This window comes from Necator americanus, chromosome II (genome assembly GCF_031761385.1).
Source record: "Necator americanus strain Aroian chromosome II, whole genome shotgun sequence".
NCBI lineage: Eukaryota > Metazoa > Nematoda > Chromadorea > Rhabditida > Ancylostomatidae > Necator > Necator americanus.
This window is the reverse complement of record NC_087372.1, coordinates 27,341,494-27,367,451: the sequence shown is the minus strand read 5'-3', so window position 1 is coordinate 27,367,451 and position 25,958 is coordinate 27,341,494. Positions and strand designations below refer to the sequence as shown.

Sequence of the window (25,958 nt, the reverse complement as noted above, 5' to 3'; positions counted from 1 at the left end):
AGACTTTGGGAAATCCAGTTTATATCTAGTTATGCAGGGGACACGTGGAACGACAATTATCTTATCACACTAAAACTTGTCGATTGCGATGTTTTTTGTGGCTGTGAAGGGAGACATAGTACTCGTAAGACGGTGACACCTGTTCCAGGAATGTCTTAGTCATGCGATTATCGCACCGACAATAGCTTTGCATATGGCGAACATCAGGAAGAACTTCCATAAAGATTGATTTCAACTAAAACCTTCCCGAACTACTCTATGGGACGACAGTATACCTTGTGAATTTGGGAAACTCATGAAAATTTCTTCAACAAAATTCTCGAAGCGTTTCTTTTGTATCTCGAACACGTTTCCGAATTGGAATTTTAGCACATTCTGCTTTTTCACACCTTTCTCTTCTTTGACTCGTTTCAAATTTCCTGCGAAAATAGAAGGAGGTAATGGATGAGCGCTGGTTGTTGGTTTCGGTAGATGCTCTAAATACTCTAATTCTATATATAAATGCTCTAAATAAACACATGAATCAGATAAATTCAGGTCCTCGAAATGATTTGATTCAGGTCCGATTTGATCCTCGGGCTCCAGTTGACCACTAAGACGCAGAGAAATCTTTCAATCTTGACTAAAATTTCAAAAATCGGAAAGACTGCCGCCATGTGCAAGAATTGACGTGGACTAGGAAAGAACCGGATTTCACTTCATTTGATTTGATGAGAATTCGTCAAAGTCAACAAGTTGAACGTCTAGTTGCGATGTGAACGAGTCAAAAAGAACCCATGCAGTAACCCGATGAGTTCGTCCGAATGATCCGGTCAGTAGACGTGATTCATCCAAATTGGAATCGTCTACTTTAGACTGCTATGGCCAGCTTTTTGTCCTGTCTTGCTAATAAACTGTGGAATAATCTTTCTGCCGTACAAATTCCTGATCGATCGGCTGATCGACTGTGAACTACGTTGGAGGTTGGAGTGACCTTCAGTATGTCTTCAAAAGTGCAGCCGTAGGGCAGCACGTACCATATCAACAACGAATTTCCTAAGAACTCTGAAAAACCAGTGGAGGGGATTCAGAGATACTCTCTGAATTAAACTGATCGAGTTCATACTTTAACTTCGTTGATTTTTTGGCATTTACTTCAATTGTATGTATAGTTCCATCTAGTGGGGAATGAATGCTAGGAACATTTACCGGGAAGAAGCTTCATAGAAATTAGTGCTATTTGCTGGAAAGTATTGAGAATAATGAGTGGAAATTGCTGAAATCATGGAAGAGTGGAACCATCACAGAAATTTAATTGAAGAGTTAAATTGAAAAGACAACATTTGTGTCCATACGTGTTCAAAGCACTTGTGTAATTGACAGCAATCACTACAACACCGCTACTAACTTGCGTCCCAGAATCCGTCGCAAACCGTCGGAATCCTTGGAAGCAGCCAAAATTAAGATTTGAAGGTACCATTAGAAAGTAAATGAGCTGCTGATTTCAAATATACTTCGAGAATTTACTTTTGACAAATGCGTGACCTGAAAACAAGCAAAGTTTCCGCAACCTTTGTTAATTACTTTCACACCTCCCCAATCCTGCCATTGGCATATCCCGCGGATACATCTAATTGGAAAGAAGAGGTGCTCATAGAATTTGCGCTAATTTCTCAAAATTAGACGAAATGTTTATTACATTTGTAATCAGGAAGTTATTTAGAGCATTTATCTAGAGCACATCACATATGAGTTCGAAATTCCCATTCTCTTCAGAAATTTACAAAAGTGCTCGATTGGAGGTTAATTAAAATTCACAGATTCGTGGCTGTAGAAAATCTGCTCGACAGTTTCCTAAGCGAACGATTTGTTTTTGACAATAATTCAAATTGTAAGTATCTAGCTTTGAAGGTGCCTGGTTTTTTTCAATGTCAACCTTACAACTTTGCTCTATTTCGCTATTTCTTCCAACTTTTGAACAGTTGTCAACGGCTTAGAATGGAAGCTCGAGGGATGGACTGTAGGAACCGTAGCCAGGAAGGCCCTTTGCACCTCAGCACAGCAGTTTCAAATGCTTCGTTTTTTTCCTGTTGTAAATGATTTTTCGGTGACAGAATATGGGGGAATAAACAATCCCAACTTTTTTTTCGTAGACAGTGCCGTTGTACTGTAGCATTGAGCGGAAGTGCGCATGAGAATTTCTGAGAAAAAAAACTGTAAATAACAACTTTTCATCTACGAATGAACGTGCGTAATTACATGCTACGCCCACGCTACATAGCTGTACGTTCACAGCATTCACTATCGTTGCGTAGTACAAAACACTGAACTTGCACTTATTCCTAGGCGGCTGTTTGTACCAGTACACAATAATTGTGTTGCCCACCTGCTACCGTAACCTCCTCGTATTTTGAAATTGTTGTTGTACTCTGTGGAAAAAAAAATTATGAGAACGTGTGGAATGGACTTGTAGAAGTTCCAGACGGTCAGTTCAGAACTCTGCCTTTCCTCGCTCTACATTTCTTTGTTCGCGGATTTTTAGGAAGTTTTGTCGTATTTATTGAAGGAATTAGCAGAGTTAATCATAAAATGACCACTATTCGAAATCCAAGATTCAAGATCCAAGATTGAATACAACAAAGTAGAGCAGGGTGCTGTAGAATACCAACAGCATGAAGTACAAATTACAAGCATGGATTCACAAACATTAGTAAGTGACTAAAAAAGGATATCTGAACAACGAGATCATTGTTCTACCTGAGCCCCGCCTTTCCAATATTTCGTGCGGACTTATGTCGAGTCTTGAGGCGGAAAGTGATCGTTGGTCTACAATTTTTGGTATCACAATGCCCATCCTAAATTTTCGTCCTTAGTTCTTATTAAGAATTAAGAAATTAAGAGAAGAAATTTTAGACGGTTATATTATTACGCAGTGGTGAATTGATGGATCGTTTTAGGATGGTTAAGTGAGATTAGATATCGCTCAGCTTAGGGCCCGGAAATTCCACTAAACTGAAAGGGTCCCAAGAGATATGTATTTCCTTGTCTCCATTTCATGCTTCGTGTTTCTATTTCATTTCAATGTTTCGTAAATCACCGATTGACCCTTCCACAGTTCTCGATATTCGATCAATTACAGAAACGTGGATAGGAATTGGGTCACACGCATTAGATCATTCCCGTGAACAGCAAAAAGTGCTAGAGATTGAAATGAGACGGTGACTTTGGGTTGACCATCTTTGTAAAGAGAATCCCAAGAATGAATCGTGTTCTAATTCATCGTTTCAGAAGAAAGAAACCTTCAAATTAGCGAAATATCATTGTTTTAGTATTAAAAAAGATCAGATGACCTCTGTCAAGTTGTTTCTCCGTGAATACACCGTATTTAGCGAAAATTTTCAGAAATCCCTGATGGAGACACCTGCTTATCACATGGTGTAAGAGAAGATGGGAGATGCAATTGCCAGCCTCGTTATTACGGCGACTACTGTCAGTACAGTGGTGAGTGAAGTTACCGGTATACGATCTGACCGCGTTAGATGAAGCGTAGCAAAGAACTGAAGTTGCTCGGATCCCTCCACGAATAGAAAGGGATTAGGTATAGTTTATGACTATGGTCATGATGTCGCACGATTCTTCTTAATAACCGAGAAAAAGGGGTACTAAACTGCCCAATGTGATCCCGTAACGTCAACGATGCAACTTATTACGGGTAACGATGGGAATCTGCAGCGCGTCCGCGATTGTGGCGGCTTCTGGTGCGTATTTGATTTATATTAGCAGAATTGTGGACGTCAAACACGGTGGTATGGCCAGCTTCAAACCTGCAGAAACGTGCATCGTTGAAAGAACGAAGTCAAACAAAGCCACTAACAAAGCCAAGACGTCTCTCCTGGATTTCTTGGGAAAGTGGAGCGTGATTGCGCTCAAATTCATGAACTTCCCCTTCTCTCCGCTAATCTCTTCGTGGATTGACTCCAACTCAGTCGATTTCGTGATCTGCTGAATTTAGGTGGCGAATACTGCACTTTCAATCTCAGCTTGCGACCAGGAAAAAGTCTAAGAGTAAACGTAATGAAAGCGAGTAAATATTTGAATTCTCCATCAAAAGGCAATTCTCATTTGCTCCTGATGAGATAGAACTCAACTCGAACTACTATTTAAGATCTCTGGATCGTTGCTTCAGATGTTTGACCGAGTAGTTAATTAATTGTTGTGTTGCAGCGTCGTGTTCAAACGACAAGGACTGTGGGGTGAACGGAGAATGCGAGGTCACCTCGGACACCGCAGACAAGCAATGCTTCTGCGCTGGTGGATTCTTCGGAGACCGCTGTCATAAAGGTGCCGTGGAATTGTTTCTGTAATGGTTGTTACGCGTGTAAATAAATGCCTTTTTCTTTTGCAGAGAGCGCGGTCATCAAATCGCCATCGGAATTTGACGAGTCCATCTACAACGTGAAAGAGGTGGAAGACAATCAAATCTTCTGGAGGATAATTAACGTAGGCTTATTAGAATACGTTCGAGTTGTTGTCTTCAACAATCTGAGTGTCAAATTGCATCTTCTCTCCCTCTTTTTTTGTGGAAGGGCGGGATGGGGTTGCTGCTCCTATAGATATTCTCCACCATATCATAGAGTGGTCCTCAATTTTCTACCATCTTCTGATCACCATACTTTTTTTAGTTCCTAATCTTCAGTATTCTTCTCAGTCACTATCTAGCTATCATAAGAAAACCCTTTGTTAGATTTTTTTCTCAGTCAAAAATCAGATTTTCTGCTGTTGTTCGGCTAAACATAGGGACCACTGATGTGAAGGAAATTGCGAATCGTGAAAATTTTGGAAAGAACGTTGTATTTTTATCCATAACAAACGCTAGATGAGCATAATAGGCGTCGAAAAAAATTTGTTGCATTTCTTGGTTGAGCATCGAACACTTTTGAAGCATTAACCGAACTCTTAAACTCCAAAAAAACATATCGATACGAGCCGTTGACAGTAGAATTTCAGCAACCGTGAGCAAAACATCGTTTCGCATCGTTCGACCTTGAAATCACGTTTCGGCGACTTCTATTCTATTGAAAGAAAACTTTTTCGAAGTTGTTTAGCTGCCTAAAGGTTCAAGTTAAAGAAGCACTGAGATCATTTCGATCTGCTAGGATTTGCAAAAAAAAAAATGAAAAACTGAACGTGGAGTGAATTATTTGTCAGAAACACATGTGCGATCGCCTGATAGAGCTAACAAAGCGAATGCGTTCCTTCTTCTACCGTTGTTTCCCTTCTTCTGCAAAAGTGCAACGTGTTCGCGAATTTGAATGATTCACCTATCGTCCATTTGCGAGAAATGAATGTGATGTCAAATAACATCAAGTAAAGTCTCATCAAAATTTTTTTTTGACCTTTCATAGATTGTATCCACACATTTTGGAATAGAATTTCGCTGCAACAACCGGATTTTAGCTGACACATTTTTTCTTTTCAGGATGAAATCGAAGTTGTTCTACGGTATCCAGGCCAATCGTGGGTGGCTATCGGTTGGAAACCACAAAACGCTGAATGCCCACATATTTCTCCGCAGTATGAAATTTCAGGTAGTGTCGTTAGTGAGGTGGTTTCGTGGCCATTCCCCTGTGGTGGGGAAGCATTTTATTACGATTTTTCGAAAAAATACCAGCTTTCGGGACATTAGAGTGGCACCGACATCAAATGCGAGTAAAAAGTGCTCTCATCGTAAACGAACCGCTTTCTTTTACAACTAGTTGAAATGGTTTTTTTTTTTTTGTAAAGAAAAACATGAAGTAATTCGTAGGAAAAAAAGCGGTTATTCACTATAAAATGATCTTAAGAGACATAGTTTTTATTTGGCAGCATAATAATGGAATAAACAACAAATAAAAATAGTAGCACACGATTATAAGGAACATTCGACGCAACGATGTGCGCTAACTTATTCGGACGATGAGTGCTGCCACAACGTGCGCTGTTTCCATGTCAGACATTCGCCCCCTCTTCTCTCCTCATGCCCAATCGATATTGCGTCGTGTCCACCTCGTTTCAGTTAACGGATTCGAAATTGACTATAAATGGTTAAATGAGGCTAAAATTCTGCCCCAAACTCACTTCACCATCACTAATGATATCCACGTTTCTTTTTTTTACTTTTTAAAGGTTTTGCGTTACTTCTATGTGGTCATGTTTATTCGTACAAAATTAAATGTAATAAATTCACTATAATAGAGGATAAGGACATAGTGCTGACGCTAATCAATTCCTTTGAGATAAAATAAAGCTGGATGCGCTGAATCAAGCTAGAGATGCGAAATAATATAAAATAATGTATGAAAAAATAATAATAAAGTTTTAAAAAATATAAAATAATACAATGTATAGCAACATGGAAGAAATAAATTTAAATTAATTGATACAAATCTAAGCATGATCAAATCTATAGTTACATAATTAAGCCAAATATGTGTTCTTAAAGATTGTCATTCAGAAAATGTGTCAACGACAGAACATTCACTGCAACGAATAGAAGTAACAAAACCAACAACAGTTGGTACAACGTCCACTTCCACAACTTCTGGAACTGTTATCCTGAACGAGAGCACTGCCAGTACTTCCACCTCCACTACCACTCGACCCACTAGTTCTGCCAGCAGTAAGCGTTGCTAATGAGTCTGAACTTCCCAAGACGTCTGAGCGTGTATTTAAGGCGAGGATTGTGGTCCGAACGAACAATGGTCAACGTGCCCGGAGACGTCGCGCGATTGCGAGCCATCGTGTGACTGGACGAAATTCCCGGAAACTATTCCAAATTGCCCACGATCATGTGGTGCTGCACGATGCGTATGCAAGGTATGCATAAATGTTTTGCGCACATCTTCAATGTATTTCACCCACTTCTTTTCAGGAAGGTTTTGTTCGTATGACGAACGACGAGGACGCATGTGTTCCATTCGATTTCTGCGACAAAGAGGTCAGTGATAGAATCTCTGAAGATTTCTGGTTGCGATCACGCAATCGTTGGTTTCAGTCAGAGCCTTCTTGCCCAACGAATTCAACTTGGGCGAAGTGTGGGACTGCTTGCGAGCCAAGCTGCTCGAACATGTACGACACGGCGCCATGTCCTGCCACTTGCGAGAAATCCGCATGCACTTGCGCTGATAATTATGTGCGACACAACGGAGATTGTATATATTGGGGAGATTGTCCTGGTATGTCGATGTCTCCCTTTTTCCTTACTAGAAACCATTAAAAACAAGTTTTCCTTAGAATATCAATAAAAGATTGGCTCGTAGCTTATCCGAGAAGATTTTCGATGTTGCAATCTATCCTGCAGTAGATAGTTTCGGGACGTAGCTTGCGAAAATCAGAGCGGAATCGCAAAACATCTCCTCAAATTCAAAACGGTTCAGGAACACCTAGACCAGCCAGTTTACCTGTTCGCAACAACTTTTCACATCCCTACAGCACCCCTACAAGAGAAAAAATACATTTTCATTTCAATATTCGCTAGCACAGACGTGAATAGTTTGCTTTGTCGGGAGATCGGCTTACTTTTCTGGTCCTAATCCGGTTGATTTCTGGATTTGTAGGCAGTGTTTCGCGTTTCCGGCGTAATGCTCGCAAACGACATCTTAAACCCTGCATACTATCGAAGAGAACACTACAATGTTCTTCGAATTTTATTTATCTCTAATTTCTATTTATCTCTAATTTTTCTGAACATTATCCAAACAATAAGTATTGAGCTAAACGATATTTTAAAAAAAACTATCTGGAATCCAAAACGGTGCGTGACATGTCGTGCAGATCATCTCGCTTTATTCCAGATATTGAAAGTCACTTCCACGACACTAAGGAAACCACTGAGATAGTTCGTGTTTCGCCCGTTTCAGGTATGTTCTGATACAGCCTCTTTGTATTTTTAGGAATTTAATCAAGCAGTTTATGCAATCAATAACTATTAGAAGGAAAAGGAATATTTCCAGCCAAATATGGATTGTTCTAATGATTTATAAAGTCTTGGGAAAAAAAACATCCCGCAGTACAGCCAGGTTCGAAGTAGTTCACTCTGATGTGTGTGGTGCGTGTGCATCAAGTGGTAGTAGGGTAAAGTGAGTTGGTACTGTTGTCAGGTTTTCCGATTGTTCGCGGTCCCGGTAAAAAGAATCTATTTTTCGATTTTTTTTAGCAACTTATGGTTGAACTTTAAAGAATTAAACTGTCAGTAAACCTTATAGGATTGGAAATTCCGCTTTTATCCAACATTGAGGTGCGTAGTATAAAGTGATGAAAGTTTTCAATGCATTATCATTGGCGCACACTTGATTATTCTTTTCATTTATTTTTCATTTTATTCTGCGCACCATGAAAGCGTAAACATCATAACGGTAAGGATTTTTATTGATATGTTTTGATTACTACACATAAGATTCCTATAGATGAATTTGGATTCAAGGTGAATCCTAAAATCATTCTTATGACCATAATTTTCTCTCGTGGTAATGCTTTCTCAAACCTAGTTTCAAAAAGATGAGCGCTCGTTCATCCAGAGTTCGCGCTCCTTTCATCCCTCCGATCGGTGATTTGGTGCTGGACTTGTCTAGGAGGACAGAAACACTGATTTGACATGTAGACTGCCTCCGCTAGTCACTGATGAACCGTGCGTGCATATCCGCGTGAATACACCTCCACGATATTAAATTGAAGTCGAAAGTACCCCTCAGGAACTAACTCCTATATCCTTTCCTGCTTTAATAGCCCAGCTTCATTCTCATTTCTGCACAGATGGAATAAAGCACAGAGTAGTTATGAATGTGACTTTCTGAATCCGCAGTTTGCTTGGCATGGATATGAATATTTCTGTAGACTACCATTTAATGATGAAGGTGGATGTTGAGCACTTGGTAAGGGATTCTGCTGCGACCACACGTCGATGGTTCGACACCGCCCTAGAACAATCATAGCTTTTCTCTCTCGGATCGATAAATCGATGCCAAACTTATTTGTCTGGGAGAATAAAAACTGTCTTGATACATCAATTGCCCCCACAAGTGAGCATAGACTATAGACACGCATACGTAAACCTCAGGCGACTTTTAAGTGAACGCGGTGATGCAATCTAAGCGTACTGATTAACTCCAGACATTTTATCCTTTATTCTTTTAAATAAATAATATACAACAAATTAAATAAAAATAATAAATAAATAAATAAAATACAATGAATAAAATACAATGATAAATACATATGTTGGTGTTTCAGTGGATGTCCCAATGCAAACGCAGACATCGTCGACGACAACACCACGTCCTGAAAGCCTGAAATGCGCCGTGAACGAGACAATCGTCGAGTGTGGCCGAGTTTGTGAGCCGGACTGTGTATCAATTTTCTCTCGAAGTGATTGCGATCAATGTGGGACACCGGCTTGTGCATGTATGCAAGGATATGCGCGGAATCCTCAAGGAGTGTGCGTCTATTGGGGAGACTGCCCCGTTGATGGTTAGTATACGGATCATTGAGCAATTTTTATTTTTGTCCGTTCTCTTTAATATTCAATGTATTTTTCATCGTCTTACATCCTAGCCCCGTTTTCCGAATGTTTATGATCTTTACCGGGATAGTTCTGGATTTTCTCAGTGCTCAAGGGACGGTATTCACGAATGTTCTTAGAAAGATGGTCGATAGCTGAAAGCTTTCTGAGCATCGCAGACGAAATCACGTCCGAAACGCTACCGTAGGAACATTGCCTTGATTTCTGCACTGGCACAGACGTGGCCGCAGGCCCATGCCTCTTCCACTCTCCTTAGTCTGGTCTTCTGGGCACGCTTCCACAAATTACCAGCTATCCAGAGTAAGAAGAGCTGTACATCAGCACCTAAATGGAGTTAAAATCGCGGTCCCCTCCATGTGCTATATTTGAGTCAAAGCGACGCGAAGCTCGGTAGAGTTGCGTAAGCGGTTGCGCTCAAAGCGGTGGAGCGCATCGGTTAGGATCCAGTGGGTACCATTGCACCCATTCGCTACAGTCCACTATAGTCCCACCGAGGTGGGACTATAGTGGACTGTAGCGAGCCTCAATCCCAAGCTCAATCGCCCAACTAAAATTGGCGGCTCCTATATGCTTTAGGTCGAATTCTCCCACTATTCACTTTTGATCCATATTTTTTAGCTCTAGGACTGCAAACCAAGACTACCGCTACGATACCAACTTCAGCACCCAAGGTCCATAAATCAAGCAAACTTAAAGGTTCGTCCAAGAAGACTTTCCGTTCGGATTTTTTCTTAAACCCATAGGAATTTGTGATTGAAAAACATGGAAATTTTCTTTCAAATCTTGCGAGTTGAAATCTTGAGTGAAATCAAATTGAATCAAATTTCAGTCGGTGGTGACGTCTGCTACGGTGATTTCCGTTATCCAACTGGCTGTTCCGATTGCGACTACAAGTTGTCATGGAATTATATCGAGGAGACGGATGAGATTGAGTTTTCATTGGAAACTAAACTGATGGCGAATTCGTGGACAGGACTCGGCCTGAGCAAAGATGGATCCATGGTTAGTGGTGCGAGCTTGTAACTTTGAGCATTTTATATCCTATTTGCAAATATGAGAGACATATCCAGAGATATCCAGAGAGAAACATCGTTTGATAAACGTTCAGGTAAACGCCGACATGATGATAATAAAGTCCTTCGGCGGAAACCTCACTTTACACGACATGTACAGCGAAGGCTACGGCGCCCCTTCAGAAGATTCAGAACAAAATCTATTTACTCCAAATGTGGTACGACCTCTCCTTTTGTTTTTTCTCTGGATGGTTTCTATTAATATGTCATTCGTAGATCGGGACCCACTCGAACGGTGTACTTCGAGCACAATTTTTACGAAAACGCAACACAAACGACAAGCACGACAAGTCTTTCACTGACGAGTGCTGGAAGATGATGTTCCCCGTTGCGGGTGGTAAACTTGATGAAGTGAGTTTCTCTTTCTTTGTTTTCTCCAGCTGGAGATTGTGGAGAAGGAGTATATGGATGTTTTGTTTTTTTTGCAGAGCGGCAACATTACTGCTCATGTTGTTAATCCGCTGATATCCGAAAAAGAGGTCTGTATAAGGAGCTGCCGAGAGGAAACGAAGAAAGACGTCGGTAAGTGCACTTGAACTAGGCAAGTGCTTAATGAGTTTGGGATCAACAGTACATATGCTGCCGAAAATGTTCAACCGGGTGAGCGCGACGCGTTTCCCGTAGCGCTCGCTTTCTCTCTGTTTAACACACACACTCTTTTTACTCTGCCATGCTGACCATAGTAGAAACCTGACATCCATTCGGTTGAACAAATTAGATTCATTCAGTACTTTGTCTTTAGTCGTCATTTTAACGTGATCTGGAAGTATTCTACAGTTCCCTTCTGTTCAAGGTGGTGCAGCATGCGAAAACTCGTACCGATATCCGGCAGACTGCAATGGCGAAGACTGCGAGTACATAGCCTCGTGGAACTATGACGAAAAAGCGAAAGATGTCCGTTTTGAGATCTCAAGCAAAAACATCGGCAGATGGACAGGCATCGGATTTTCCAAGTGAGAACCTTTTTCGCATGTAACTGAAATCCTGTTCTTCGCTGATTTTCTTTTCAACTCCCTGAGGTGTTTTTCTGTTCCAGAAAACCTAGCCGACGATTAACTATCTTAGTGCATTAATGTTCTCTCTTAGTCTTCGTTGAGATGTATAAAAATCTTGCAGGGATGGTCAAATGACCAACTCAGACATCTACACTGGATGGGTATACGAAGGCAAAGCTTTTGTGACAGATCGTTTCGCGTACGGTCGGCAGCTTCCTGCTATTGATCCGGCTGATCGTCAAGATATCTACGACATTGGAGGGAAAATCGAGGATGAAACACAGGTTTACAACGATTTTTTGACAAGTTTTTGAAAACTATGAGAAATGCTGTTTTGTTCACTTCACTTTGATTTTCCAGTGGAAATGCAGTTTTCCACTAGAATTGAAGAAAATCTTCATACCTCAGATTTTGAAACGTGCCCAATACATGCTTCCCTTCTTCGTTAAAAATTCTTTCCCGGTTATTTTGAAATATTTCAGTAGCTACAGCGTGGTTCGCATTTTCTATTAATTTTTTTAAGAACAAATAAGGCTTGCAAAACACGTACCACTATTGTGTCACGCCAAAAAGGCCTCATAGTTTTTTGAAATGCGGCATGGCACTGAGCGAAAACTCGGACTCAATGGGCAAGTTTGACGCGATTGATTTGCCGCGAGGATTAACATTCGATCTCCCGCACGGCAAGGCAATAGCCGCTTGCGTTACCGCGTTCCGTATCCATCGTATCATATGACGCAAGGCCAGGGCTAAAACGCTATTAAAGCGACTATCCTAATATTTATACTAGGTCGAGATCAGGAGAGAGATCGGTTCTTTGAAATGCGGCATCAAAGAGAGGAGCGGTTTTGTGAAAATCATGTACCTTGCTAAAAAAATCTCTCGCCCAGCGTACTACCCTCTTTTGGAAAATTTAATTTCCAGAGTCTTTTTTCTTTGAATTCTACGCGTGCGCTATTGTGCAATCTGACGATTTTAGTTTTGTTTTCTTTTTTTTTGAAGGACCTTAGACTAAGAAAACAGTTGACAAAACAAGATCTTTCCATTCAAAAATTGTGTTACGTTTTACACCAATAATAATGTGTAACGAATTTCATTGCGTTAATAATTAATTTGAACGTCGTGATCAATGCCTGATAACGTTGATGATACACTTTGCAGACGTTCTGGTTCCGTCGACCTGTCCTCTCTAAGGATCGCCTTACCGACTATCAACTGGACCAATGTTGGTATTTCCTTTTCCCTATTGGAGGAGGAAGAGTACTTGCACGGAAAAGCAGCGATTTCACGAATCCACGCACTCCAATAGGTAATAATCCATCACATTTCCTTCCATTCATCAAATTATCGTGTAATATTTTAGGATATCACGATCTATACCAGCCCAGAGCGTCTTCGAGTAGAATCTGTATTTGTGATGGATCCGGCAAGCCAATATCGGAAGCTCGTGCACGAAGTAAAAGACAAGCCCCTTCGGTCGTTCCATCCACACGATCTTCTCATGGCAAGCGTAAGTAGTTAAATTTAGGGCGAAGTTAAACTTTTCACGTGCATGGCTGACTTTCTCCGTTTTTAGCGAACGCAATGGAGTGCACAGACATGGTAGTAGGATCGGTGATTAATGGACGTGGACGAGTACAAGACTTCTATTCGCCGTCTAAGGTGCGTATATTAAGAATAATTCTTTTTTTTCTGAGTTCAAGCCTTCCAAATGCAGGCTACGCCACGGCCGGATTCAGCCTTCGGCGGATCCGACTCCCTCACAGCCGCTGCTGCATTTAACGAGGACGGTGTCACCACCGTTGTGTTCCGGAAGAAGCTTCAAGGTTTGTCTTTAAACAGCAAGAGGTTCAACCTTTCTTTTGGATAAATCTAGTTAGAATTGCTGCTTTTAGAATCAGAAAACTCTTTTCGTTACTTTTTTGGAAAAAAACCTAAGCTAGCTTCACTGAACCACACTTCCATTACGCTGAGAAATTAGATTTAGCTGATGATAAATGGGACCATAGCATCCGCGGACCGATGACGGTTATCTGGGCGAAGGGAGCTGATCCCGACAACTATCAGCACACTACCGGAGGTATCATTAGTGCCATACATTTGTTTCGTTCCACGTTTCCTCTAGGTACGCCACTTTTTTCAGGAGCGCCGATTCAGGCGGATCCAAATTTTTTCACCGCTAACTCCTTCAAGTATCATGGCCGCAATCATCGTGGAGTGCTCACTATCGACTTTTCCGAAGGTAGACTTCGGCGTTCTTGCGCTGGAAAAGATGTCATGCTATTTCCTTTTTTCTAGAAGCAAGGAAGGAGAAACTGCATCATGGTCTTCACATCGACACCTCCACCTGCTCCGGAGTATACACCTTCCCGGCGAATTGTGTATCTTATGCGGTAGGAGAGGAAGATAAAGAAGAGCAGTGCAGATACATTATCAGATGGATCAGTGATGGTGATGTGGCCAGATTCAGCTTGCAGGTCAGGCGTTTTTGACTGATTCTTTCCCAGAAGTGTTAAACTCGAACATTCTCGTAACTCGTCCAGATCAAAATCTCAAAAGAATTACCAACGATATGCGCAGCTTGTACTAGGAAAACCTGCCGCCTGTGCAAAGATTTTGTTACGCTCTCCCTCTTATCTACGAAAAAAAAATTACAAGAAAGATTTTCTTCAATCGCTCTCCGCCTTCCGGCGTCATCAGTACGGAATTTCAGGGCATTTTCTTAATGCGCGCACAATTTTTTCGTCACGTTCCAAATGTGCGTGAATTTTGGACACAAATAGAAGGCCTTAGTCGTAATGAGAGAAGTTGCGCCAAATTTTTAAGAAAAATAAACGACTGGTACTTATTGAGACCTAGAGGATTATTTACCTTAGCGATAATTATATTCCTAGATTTTTTTAGACTTTCATTAAGATTCTCCAATCGTTGCTGGAACTTTCTGCGCATGCATTACGACATCACAAATTTCTCTATCTAGGCTTTGATGAAAACGTACGAGTGGACCGCTATCGGTTTCTCGTTGGATGGAGCGATGGCTGGTTCCGATGTGGTTGTGATTGGGCTTCAACATAACAGTAAGCTTAGAAAAGATGAAATAACGGTCACGGATCAATTTATGCCTAATTATGGACGTCCAGTTATCGACGAGCAACAGGATATCTTCGACGTAGAAGTGATTATTCATTACTCGTTGTTGCTCTTTTGTTAAATGCTCCGAAATAAGTCGACTGTTTCAGACATCATACAGCGATGGTATTCTTACCGCGAACTTCTCGCGTGAGCTATACAGCGAGGATAAAAACGACATTAATCTCCAGAAATGCGTTTTCCTATTGTTTACTCCTGCTGGAGGTAAGATCGAACCGAACGGAGAAATGCGGAAACATGGCGAGACGCCGATTGCTAGTAGAACGAAGGTGTGTTTATACTTTGACGCTAATCCGCACTCTATTGAAGAGCTGAAGATTTTCCAGGTCTGCTTGAACACTTGCTCCGAGGTTCCCACTAAGAGTGTTACACAAACCCCTGATGCTGGTGAAAAGGATGTCTCCAAGACCACTACCGAACCGAAAACAAGGAAACCAGTGGTGGTACCGAAGAAGAAACCTGAACTGCATATTCCTCCTCTCATTAAATCACCTCGTGAGTGATCATTAAATTTTTCCAAAAAAAAAATTAATTCTATGCTTTTCTGCGTTCTTTTCTCTGTTTTGTGCAGCTGCTTGATATGGAACATTAGGACTGTTGTTCAGGCCCCTACGTCGTGTTTGAACCTACCGAAGCCGTTAAATCTCGCTACAGACTACGTGTACGCATTCTTAACAAAGATTATGTGTCTGCATTGGCCGATCCTCAAACGGAATATTACCAGAGCTTCACTAAAAGTGTTACTGATGCTGTACGGATTTCTTTCACCTTCTTTCGAGGTTTTTTTTTTAATGACCGTAATGAATAATAATAACCACTTCAGATTGATGGTCTTCTGGCTAAGCGCTGGAAGGGTATGCAGGTCTCCAAAATATTCGGTTACTCGAAAGGATCAGTCATTGCTGAATTCGAGGTACCTTCACTTACTCATCACCTTCACGTGAATTTACCATATATGTACAAGAGATTTCTTTTTTCAGGTAGTATCCACAACCGATGTACCTCGTCCGATAGAAGTAAAGAGTCTACTAGAGGAGAACGCAATTCGAGGAAGCATAGGAGATCTGGCCATAGAGCCGAGCACAATCAAGGCGCATACGATCGGTTTGTTTCAAGAAGTCACATTTTTCATCCAGACATTCCACCATCCAAGTGATGGATGATTCCAGAGCCAGAATCGACTGAAGAGATCGTGTTTGGTAAAGCCTTTGTAAGGAACCTAATCATCATTGGAGCTGCTGCACTTTTGTTGGTGATTGCTGTCGTCTGCACATGTTGTCTCCTCTGCCGAGTGAGGAGAACTACGAGATATGTGAGTTCAAAGCAGTTACGATTGTTGTTGAAGAACTTATTGGAAGTAGTTCTATCCTTGCAATCCCTGCAATCCCCTATTCCTGTTGCTCCAGCAAATTTATCAGCTTCCAGTGTACTTCGTTATTCTACGAAAGAAAAGAAGTGATGGCTAGAGCTCTCCATAAGTTTCTGTGTTGCCATAGGGCAAAGCTACTGCTTTGCGCTGAAATTTAGCACAAAATTTCTGGTCCTGAGATTTTTGAGATCTTAACCCGAACCGAACCAATGAATACACTTGGTTCAGTGCTAAATTCATTAATCAGCGAGAAGTTGGAGAAAACTTCATGCCACCAGCTAAGAGGCACAACAAGGGCCATGCCCGTATTCAACGTGAATGGCACTGAGGTCACAATATTTGACCACTGTGTTTGAGATGGTGCCCTAATGATCAATGAGGTAATGTATGAGTCTTAGGATCCATAGAAGCTGGGTAGCGTAATATTGGCTCACCGATTGCACCCAAACGCGATTTTAAGCGCCCTCAGCATGCTGCAAATGTATCACTGTAATGTCGAGAGTGATTCGCTTCCAGTTCCTGAGGGCGTTTCCTAATCAATTTTTTCCTTATTCGGCAAGGTGATATTATTGCCCAACGCGGTTGCTCGCTTCTTCCCCGAGGCGTGTTGTTCTTGGACACAACTCTGCCCAACCTTCTCGGCAAGTACAGCAAGTAGCAAGTACTGGCTCAGAATTCATCCTTTCGTCACCGTCCCATATCCTGCGAGGCTCGGCGTCTCGCGTGAACGGCCTAACGACACCGACTGGCCCGAGCACTCCCACATCGACGATTCCGGCAGTTCAGCGTAACGAAACGAAGTCCGGTTTTCAAAGATTCCATGCTCCAGGTATTTGTCCTATTTAGGTTGGGCTTTGGCGGTGTGATGGGCAACAGCACATTTTGCAATATCTGGGCAACTTCCGCCATATAACTCTCCAGGTTATAGTTCGTATGTGCCAGACCGCATTCTTAAATCCCTGATTGCCTCGAGGGCACCAGGAGCAGCCAACAGTCAGACTGGTATACACAGCATCAGCTCGACATACATACGTAACATCGTCTGCAAATCCATAGGCGGTCTATAGGAGACCTCATTTGAGTGCATTTGACTGCATGGTTGAGTAGAGTGTATGTGATACGTCCTCTGTTCTTTTGCTTCTCACACTATCGGGCTAGCCGGCGCTATCTCAACGTACGCAACAACACATAGGTCTGATTCTATAAATTAACAGTGAAATGTCCTTCCCGCTATACATAGACGTAATGGCGATTTATATGAAAAGAAGCGGAAATTAAAAGAGGAATAGGAAAAATTATGGGATCAGGAAAGGAAGTGTCGTGTAGGAACCAGGGTTTTTGCTGCCTCCTTTATACATACCACTCCTGATGGAAAACGATTGACTCACAGTAGAATCCCCAAATCCTTCGCTGCGTTGAAATCTTCACTTTTTATGCGGAAATAGGAAAGTCACATGAATATTTGCTGGTTACGCCGTCGCTACAGTACAATCGTCTCTTAATTATTCTGCTGAGTCGTTATAAAAGACTCATTTTCTCTTGATGCTGTTCTGGTGATGCCATAGTTCAGAGCTATGTAGACGTATAGTAACTAAAATGAACGTGAGATTCCCTTCACTAATAAATAAGGAAAATAGAGGAATTGACTTTATCCCTCCTTTTTTCTTGGGCACTATTAATCTAGCGTGAGTTATTATCTCAGCCATATGAGTATTCCTTAATCTTAACCAAGGGATTCGTAGCAGTCATAAATGTGATATATGAAGCTACACTTTTCCTCTCTATCCTCGGGTCATGTGACCTCTTTCCCTGAACCTTGGAGACCGTTGTGGTTACTATTTTGCTTTGTTTATCAGTTCTTAGCAAACGCGGTCTTCCAATCGGTTATCCACTTTTCCTTTGTTCAGGATTCCTACCCTGTACCACACCCCACCCCATATCTGTACGGGAATGGCATAGCGAAAACTCCGGCCGGCTTCGACAACGCTGCCTTCCTCACTCACCAGAGGCACTATTCTCAAGCAACAACTGCTTCAACAAAACCTGGAGGAAATAGTCCCCAATCAGCAGAAAGCAGGGATGAGACGCCTGGAGGAATTGGAGAGACCACATACCATGAGTGGTATTCGAAGGTAATTTTCTAGCATACGCACCTCATCTCCTCTCATCTCCGCATCTTCAGGTCGGCTCAAAGCCTGCATCGCAGCATCACGAGGAAGCCCTCACGGTACCTCGACCTCCGTCTGCTACTCCTTACGTGTCGTATCCAAATGACCCTTCCGGGTATTACACCTTAGGTGGTGAGCATCGAACGGAATCCTCAAACAAACATTTCCGATCTCCGTTCTGAAACTCATATAAATGCTGATAATAAACTGCCATGATGGAGTACATAGGCCTTAAGTATCATTTTATTTTTGAGAGATATGTCTTTTTTTTCTGATTGCTCCAGATTGCACTGGATCATCTTCTCTTTTTATTCTTTGCGTGTATTTTTTTCCTTGCCCATTTGCATTTGAATCGATCACTTACGAGAATAGTAGGGTGCTTAGTGTGATCTTTACCTTGTCGACCATTCCCAAAGTTCATTGAAATCATATTCGTTTATTTTCACGAACTTTTTTTTACACATTTTCTTGTGCCTTGATAGTTGAGAAAAATAAATATTTAAATATTTTATCTTGTGAATCTTCTCAAAATGGAGCATGAAGAAGGTACTGGTCATGATATTCAGAGCGTAATACATGCATATTTTAGCGCAGTGCAACCTCATGTGCCGCATACCGACAGTTCTTAGCCAGGATCTGTGATCTCCTCACTTCAGTGCGTCGCCAAATTGCTTCCTCAATTTTATCTGATATGCTCCCATATGCGCTACAGTTGTGGAGGGAAACTGCTTGTTAGAAGTACATAGTATAGTTTAAGTATAGTTTTTATGTGGTTATTTTTCTCGAGGATCATCTGACAGGGAAGTTCCGATCACAAACAATAACTAGTTGAGACAGAAAGACGAGAGCACATTACTGTATCGGAAGAAGCTAAAAAATGCGTTTCTTCGGAATAATTTGGAACAAAAACGAGGAAGATTTACATTCCCATAACAAAAGCACAATCTTCCTTAGCAAACTAATCAATACCAGTACATCAGTAATGACAGTACATGAAGAATCGCCAGGAAACGATCGCAACATCGTGGTCCATCCACGATAATGTCTTCCAAGAGGAGAAATCGGAAATTTTTCCTGCTAGAAATCTTGTAGTAGTTGAAAGACGGTGCGAAAACTCAGAAGAATTTTTTTTTTACATATTAACGGGCGAAAGTTCTTTGACTTTCGTTTTTGATCTCTCAAAAACGACCCCATCTTTCACATCTTTCACGTCACATATTTTCTCCAGTGACAGTATTTTTCATCAGTTTTTTTTTTGCTTATGGTAGTTTTTCGTCCCTTTTTCGTATAACAGTGCATGAATTACGTAATAATAAATTGGCTTAATCCACGAAAGCCGTGAAACATAATCTTGTCTGTAGGTTAAAAGCATCGTATCACGAAAGTGAAAATGTTGGGGTGAATATGGAGTTTGGAGTGTAGATTAGGAGTGTTGGCGTAGTCGCGCTCAATTCGCACTAGTCGTCCTGAAAAATAGCGTGCAAAATGGAGTTTGCTCCTACTAGGTACCTGAAAACGCTCCACCTTTGTGCACGCGCCGCGTTCACGAGCGAGCGGTCGGAGATCAATAAGATCCCCTCATCAACCTATTCAAGTAAAAACACTGAATAGATTGTTGAAAGGAAGGAACGTGCACAAGATGGCGTTTTCCAGCGTACCCCGTAGGAAAAAACATTTTTGCGACGATTAACAGAACGATTTGGGTCACTTGAGCCAGTCCATGCTCATATCTCTAATCTAAACCCCAAATTCTATGTTTGCCCACAGGGACCCCAACATCGTCAATTTTGTGATACGCTGCTTTTAAGATTTCTTTTGTATGCAACGCACGATTTAAAGTCCTGATGATGTGCTGCAAAGTCCGCTCATAAACTCTGTAAGTAAGTAGACGAGGAATGTAGACCCCGCTCCAATTCCAAATTCTCTTCTCTAAAGTTTTGCAATTTTTTGCGGTTCACCGAAATCGAGAGGTTCGAGAAATTCGAGAGCGGTCAGGGGAAATCTGATCTCATGGACTTGGAATTGCACAATGATTTTTCAACCGCAAACTCTATTGATTTACAACCTCTCTTTTTCTCTTAGCGGATAATGATAGATCAGAAAAATAAGAAAAACAAGGAAGTTCTCAATCGAATTCGGCTTGGTCAGTGTTAGATTTATTTTTTAAAGGTAAATACAGGATAAACCAAAGAGTTACTTTGACCAAACAGGCTTAATCGGCGGTAGACAGTGATACGTTTCAGAAAATTGTAATTGAGGCTTATGTAGACTGGGTATCTCGGTGTAGATGAACATTTGTGATGCAAGCTGCACCTTGTAGATTGGTATGGAAGGACAACGACTTTGCTCCTAGCCCTAGCTTGCTCCTATCCGTCCTCAGCGATCTGTCCGTAATCACTGACCTCATCTAGCTATAGCTAATATGATTATAAAAATGAAGAAGCGCTTATTGGTAGACTGCGGTTTTTCACAGACGGCAGATTTCGTCGGGGCGGCACTTCAAAGGTATCCTAAAATTGTACCTCAAAATGCCCCGACGAAATCAGAATTTTGTGAAAAATTGCAGTCAATTCTACCAACAGGGGCTTTTTCATTTCTCAAAATTAACATAGTGCTGAAACTGGATGGAAAGCACGGAGTTTGGGGTCTCTAGATCACGAATATGTACGAACGTGAGCTTGCTCAATTCCCGATTATCATCCAGAAAACGCAGTGAGGAACGGCGCCTTTTCCTACGAGGTAAGTTGAAACGCGCCGCCCTTGTCCACGCGTCGGATCCACGAATCAATGAGCTCTTCTCAACATCCCATTCAGGTAAAACCGATGAATAGGCTGCAGAGGGATTGGGAGCATGTAGAAGGATCGCACGCTCTAACGTACCTCGTAGCAGCAAACGTCGTTCAAAACGATTAGGAGAAATTGAGCGGTGCTACTCTCGTAATCGTAACCTACACCCGGTATACTGTATTTTCCATCAGGGTCCCAAACTACGTTAATTTCGTGATACGCTGCCTTCAGCGTGAACGAGCATCGTTGTCAGGAACAAGTTCGGTGGACATTTAATTAAACACATAATACGTGAGCATAATTGATGTGATTAAGAGCTTAGCTGAAAATGTCCGAAAGCCAGTCTGAACTAATAACACTTATGGCGGTATCCTATCTGACGGAGGTAAGTGCTGCTTAAAGCGACAATTCAAGTCAGTACTTCTGAAAAGGCATTCCGCCTATGTTCCGTTTCTTTTTCTCGCAATTTAACATTTCAAATAGAAACGATGAAGTCTTTCTCGCGGTGAATCATCGTCTGATGGACAGGCTGGCAGCGATGATTTCCACCGCCGTTGACGGCAGAGGTGAGCGTGCGTAAGCGGGAAACTTGTTGCTGGTAGGCGTACGGCTGTTGAACACGGATCGGAACTGACATCAGCTAATCAGCTCTTTTCTTGCTTTGACTGTGTGTGTGTACCATCGCAGCATCTGTCCACAGTTGAAGTGGAGAGACCGGTTAAATGGGATAGCGCCCTATATCCGACTGCGCCGCCATATCTCGCGTTCTCATCTTACGCACTTTTACATAGTATGTCGATGCGGTCACTTTGACCTCCTTCGCGAAAGAAGAAACTTTGAACATCGCTTTCGTTCATCGTCGAGATCGCTACATTTCACTTGTTCTCATTAATTGTGTAGCTGTTTTTAAACTGTCGGTCGTGTATGCAACAAGATTGCGAGGGTCACGAAATTCATTTCCGTTCTTCTATTTGTTTACAGATGCGGAACTCTGCAGGAGTACCGCCAGCGGCATTGTTCCTAATTGTTTTCTTCAACGGTGCGGTCGCTCAGTGGGATCCTAACCATGTTTCAATCAACGAGAAACGGAAACACATTGAAGCTGACTCGAGCTGGCTTGACAAACGTCAACAAGAAGTTCAAAGAGTATGTTCGTTTTCCTGCTTCAGTTCCAGAAATAAACTGCTTTCAACGTATTTTTTCAGGTAGCACTAGATGCTTCGAACAAAGAAAAAGTTATTCTTGATCTGCTGAACACACAGGAAAGGTTTTCTGCATCCGCTTCTGGTAATGTCGCTGCCGCAGAAACATTTGACGGGAAAAGAGCGCAAGTGCAGAAAATCGGCGATAAAGGAGGCATCGCCACTGTAGACGGTCATAAGTAGGCGGTTTTACAGTAATTCATTTCTCAGCACATAATTTTATTACCATAAACATCATTTTGCGAACATTAAGAGCACAGCTAAGGACCAAGGAAGACGATTCTGGACGACACGCCTTTTTGAAGGCTGATGGAAAGTATGACCTCGACACCATAGCTAGTGGAGATCTCAAAGAACCTGGTGTAAGCACAGGATGTAGATAAGGCGGTTGATACGAAATCAATCGATCAATAAAAATCCAGTATTTTCAGAAAACTGCATTTGCTGCAACGAATGATAGGTTTGATTTCAATCTGAATCCGGCGACTCATGACAACAGCACGGGCACTGGCACTCTTGGATTCAATGACAAGGTCAGTTTCTCACTAAAAATTGCCCTCTGAGCAGCATATGAGTACCCTACAGTAATTTCTTACGGATACGGCACTGCAAAAAACCAGAGGATGCTATATAAACAGCTTGAAGTCCATGTGTAAATTTTTCGTTTTCCCTTTCCCTTCTTCCTACAAACTCCCTGGATTCCATTTCAGGAAAAAGGCAAAAGTGGAAATTATGCGTACACTATTACGCAAAACGGGAAAAAAACCGATGCAACACTCTCAGCGCATGACATCGGTGGCGGAAGCTTTGCCGAGAGTCTTTTCGGTAGACGTAGCGAGAAATATCACTGCACAGGTGCTGTTCTGCGCTGAAATAACTAGCTAATTGTCGTCAGTACTAATAAAAATTGTATTTCAGCCGAAACACCTGGAGTTTCACAATGTTACGATGCTCAGGGACGATCGGTTGGTAAAGTAGTTGCTGATAAAAATGGAAATACTGTCGTCTACAACGAAAAAGATGTCCCAATCGGCACTGGATCGGTGAAAAAGCTCGGGCCCAGAAGCTATGAGGTACTTCGATTATATTCCTCTGTTCAACTTCACCCGATGATTCGATATCTAATAAGGGAGAAAAGGACCTGTACGTGAAATATTCCCTAACTTTTTCGTTTAGCATTAATAATACTGAAGAGAATTCTAATGTCAATTTGGAAGAAGTCTTCTGCGATTATTATTACTGTTTTAACACTGCGACTTCAAAGACCAGAAGCTCAAAATAAGACGGATAGCTTCCTTGTGATTGAATGTCATTTGTAAACTTCAGCAGTTGATGAAGAAGAGTTCACTTCGACAGCTCACTTTGTCACACTCACCTCAAACCTCGTTCTAACCAATTAGACCATTTTTTTTACATAACTGAACAGCATGAGAGATGAAACGTAATTCTAGGATAACGAATTCAATTTGGATTGGTTTTGATCTAAAAATGAGGTGCCTTGTGCACTAAGGAGAGTGAAAATTACACGAGTTGTTAAGGACTTCCCTGCGATTGCTATCTAAGCGAATATTGAACTGAATCCTATTGAAATTGCATATTTTCACATATTCACAAGCAAGAGTTCAGTCAGAGCCGTTGGATAAACTAGCACTTCTATTCTACATTCGGTGAGGAGCAGTGAGAGGTGCACATGAACATGAATACGAAGTAATATGAATGTTAATATGAATAATATTATGATTATGTTAATATGAACTGATCAATCTTCACCCATATAAGGGTCGACGTAAGCCTATAATATCTGAGCATAATTTCAGATTGCCTTATTTGTTCTATTTGTTTCGCTACTCAACTGCCCCTCTAGAGCTCTATGACAATGATAGAGGGAGTATATGACCGAGAAATGTCGTATTAATGGGTTAAGGTCGATTCATATAAGGGTAATGTGGAAGATTTCGGCCTAATCACATAATATGTTTTTGCATATCTTCTCCTTCGAGAACAGGTTCGCTTAATGATTAGCGCAGTCAGCTGGACAGAACATTAAACAGGCCATATACAGCCGATTTGGGGAATTGCCCCTGTAGAGACTAACGCAACGTGACGAGCCTGTTTAATCACAGAAAATCTCTGTGAAGATGAGAATAGCGCTGCCGCATGATATCGCTCAAAAAATCCATGCTCTTATATTGAAAATTCGTTCGCAGGACACCTTTTCTAGGAATTCTTACGAATCTTCTTTTTTTGTTGTAAATTTTCGTTGACATTGAGAAGCTGGAGTTTCTGATCCCATTTTTTGTTTTGGTCTAATCTCTTAATCCACTAATGATGGTTCATTTTTTACTCACATTCACAAATCCCATTTCAGGCTGTAATATCCAAGAATTTGTTCATTGCTCGAATGAAAGATGCCCGTTCCGAGGCCTGCTGTCGCGAAGTGTCAGGTCACGACTGCGAACAACCGATCAAGCTCGCTAATCCTTCTGTGAGTTCTACGGGAAAGCTATTCTCATCATCAGTCTGATTTCATGCCCACAAAAAATAGTTCGCTATTTTTCTCACAGTTCTCACACCCCTCTAACCGTGATGGCGATGGTACAGTCCATCTGACCTGGCCAGACTGTTTCGACATGGGAATTGATGTTACTCTGCCGCCAGGTAAGTGCTCGAAGAGATCTATTCTGAAATTTGCAAATCCTAAGAACAAATTCGCTAATAAGGTAACATTCAAAGTGAATGATGGAGAGTTTTCCCAGCTCTGGTAAGAAGTTTCCAACCTCTCTATCAGGGACTAGTCCTACTAGCAGTAGTAAGAGTAATAAAATGTATTTTTTATCACGCTCAATGTGTCCTCAAAACGAATGCGGCGAGGATAGAACAAATACAGTAAAAATGCTGAGGAGATAGAAATTATACGCCCAGGAATCAAGTGCCCATATGATGGCGGTGCTCAGAATTTAGTACTCGACCACACCTAACACACCCAACTACTTAGAAGAGTAAGTTAGGTATTTAATGCTGGAAATTCCGGGAAAATCTTTATAGGTTAGCAAACATAAACCAAAAATTTATCATAGCACATTTCGACACCAGTGTTCAGATTCTCCTTGATATTTCCTGCAGCTTAGCAAGTTTCTCTCTGATCAATGTGTAGACGCGGACGAAGCTTATAAAGTGTGATGTCATTTTTACCATAGGCGAATTCTACATATCCTATAGGTATCCTGAGTCGTTCGAATCCATCTCAAATATAAATTTAGGTGATTTGCGTGCGAAAATTTGCATAGATAAACAAAATATGGAAAAACATGTGCTCCTATTTTCATCGCCTTTTGAGATTTTTTTCCATTTTTTTCAATTTTTCCACAACTTATTTGGTGTTCGGCCTTACATATTTTCCAGACTAGTCATTCTAAGTCTGACCCAGCAAGGATGACACTACAAGTACAAAAGAAGATTATTAAATTGGTTGTTATTGCGTGTGAGACGGCAGAACTACACTTTTAAGGTGTACACATTAACAAACTAGCGATGAAATTGGACGTATCGATTCAACCAATCGGAAAACTTCGATGTATGGATGTGGCCACTTGTGGCCGTGAATGTTTCTACTGCGATTTCTGTAAGGAGAGCAGGTCTGAGTGAACATTGCTACTTTACCGCACTTTACTAACTACAT

At 41.5% G+C, this 25,958-nt stretch overlaps 1 protein-coding gene across 3 annotated transcripts in view; it reads left to right on the top strand.

Moving 5' to 3' along the window:
• The window catches only part of RB195_019646 (uncharacterized protein), a gene marked incomplete at both ends in the record, with an annotated part of 30,385 nt that overhangs the window by 1,587 nt on the left and 2,840 nt on the right, over positions 1 to 25,958 (top strand). The window contains 43 exons of one of the 3 annotated variants that reach the window (XM_064187586.1): positions 38 to 124; positions 3,382 to 3,480; positions 4,204 to 4,320; positions 4,385 to 4,479; positions 5,459 to 5,567; positions 6,473 to 6,637; positions 6,692 to 6,834; positions 6,890 to 6,955; positions 7,013 to 7,193; positions 7,812 to 7,877; positions 9,247 to 9,483; positions 10,154 to 10,231; positions 10,365 to 10,537; positions 10,644 to 10,766; positions 10,825 to 10,959; positions 11,037 to 11,130; positions 11,402 to 11,561; positions 11,725 to 11,887; positions 12,765 to 12,912; positions 12,967 to 13,113; positions 13,180 to 13,265; positions 13,321 to 13,429; positions 13,591 to 13,683; positions 13,747 to 13,845; positions 13,902 to 14,080; positions 14,584 to 14,778; positions 14,843 to 15,022; positions 15,080 to 15,248; positions 15,359 to 15,504; positions 15,577 to 15,666; positions 15,734 to 15,857; positions 15,923 to 16,065; positions 18,030 to 18,254; positions 18,305 to 18,422; positions 22,075 to 22,223; positions 22,283 to 22,458; positions 22,533 to 22,641; positions 22,711 to 22,812; positions 22,990 to 23,134; positions 23,198 to 23,352; positions 24,648 to 24,764; positions 24,844 to 24,937; positions 25,788 to 25,914. In XM_064187586.1, the coding sequence (XP_064043467.1) occupies positions 38 to 124; positions 3,382 to 3,480; positions 4,204 to 4,320; positions 4,385 to 4,479; positions 5,459 to 5,567; positions 6,473 to 6,637; positions 6,692 to 6,834; positions 6,890 to 6,955; positions 7,013 to 7,193; positions 7,812 to 7,877; positions 9,247 to 9,483; positions 10,154 to 10,231; positions 10,365 to 10,537; positions 10,644 to 10,766; positions 10,825 to 10,959; positions 11,037 to 11,130; positions 11,402 to 11,561; positions 11,725 to 11,887; positions 12,765 to 12,912; positions 12,967 to 13,113; positions 13,180 to 13,265; positions 13,321 to 13,429; positions 13,591 to 13,683; positions 13,747 to 13,845; positions 13,902 to 14,080; positions 14,584 to 14,778; positions 14,843 to 15,022; positions 15,080 to 15,248; positions 15,359 to 15,504; positions 15,577 to 15,666; positions 15,734 to 15,857; positions 15,923 to 16,065; positions 18,030 to 18,254; positions 18,305 to 18,422; positions 22,075 to 22,223; positions 22,283 to 22,458; positions 22,533 to 22,641; positions 22,711 to 22,812; positions 22,990 to 23,134; positions 23,198 to 23,352; positions 24,648 to 24,764; positions 24,844 to 24,937; positions 25,788 to 25,914 (5,716 nt within the window). Of the gene's footprint in view, positions 1 to 37; positions 125 to 3,381; positions 3,481 to 4,203; positions 4,321 to 4,384; positions 4,480 to 5,458; positions 5,568 to 6,472; positions 6,638 to 6,691; positions 6,835 to 6,889; positions 6,956 to 7,012; positions 7,194 to 7,811; positions 7,878 to 9,246; positions 9,484 to 10,153; positions 10,232 to 10,364; positions 10,538 to 10,643; positions 10,767 to 10,824; positions 10,960 to 11,036; positions 11,131 to 11,401; positions 11,562 to 11,724; positions 11,888 to 12,764; positions 12,913 to 12,966; positions 13,114 to 13,179; positions 13,266 to 13,320; positions 13,430 to 13,590; positions 13,684 to 13,746; positions 13,846 to 13,901; positions 14,081 to 14,583; positions 14,779 to 14,842; positions 15,023 to 15,079; positions 15,249 to 15,358; positions 15,505 to 15,576; positions 15,667 to 15,733; positions 15,858 to 15,922; positions 16,066 to 18,029; positions 18,255 to 18,304; positions 18,473 to 22,058; positions 22,224 to 22,282; positions 22,459 to 22,532; positions 22,642 to 22,710; positions 22,813 to 22,989; positions 23,135 to 23,197; positions 23,353 to 24,647; positions 24,765 to 24,843; positions 24,938 to 25,787; positions 25,915 to 25,958 lie in introns of those variants that run through there. The other 2 variants (XM_064187587.1, XM_013437307.2) reach the window with 2 other exon arrangements.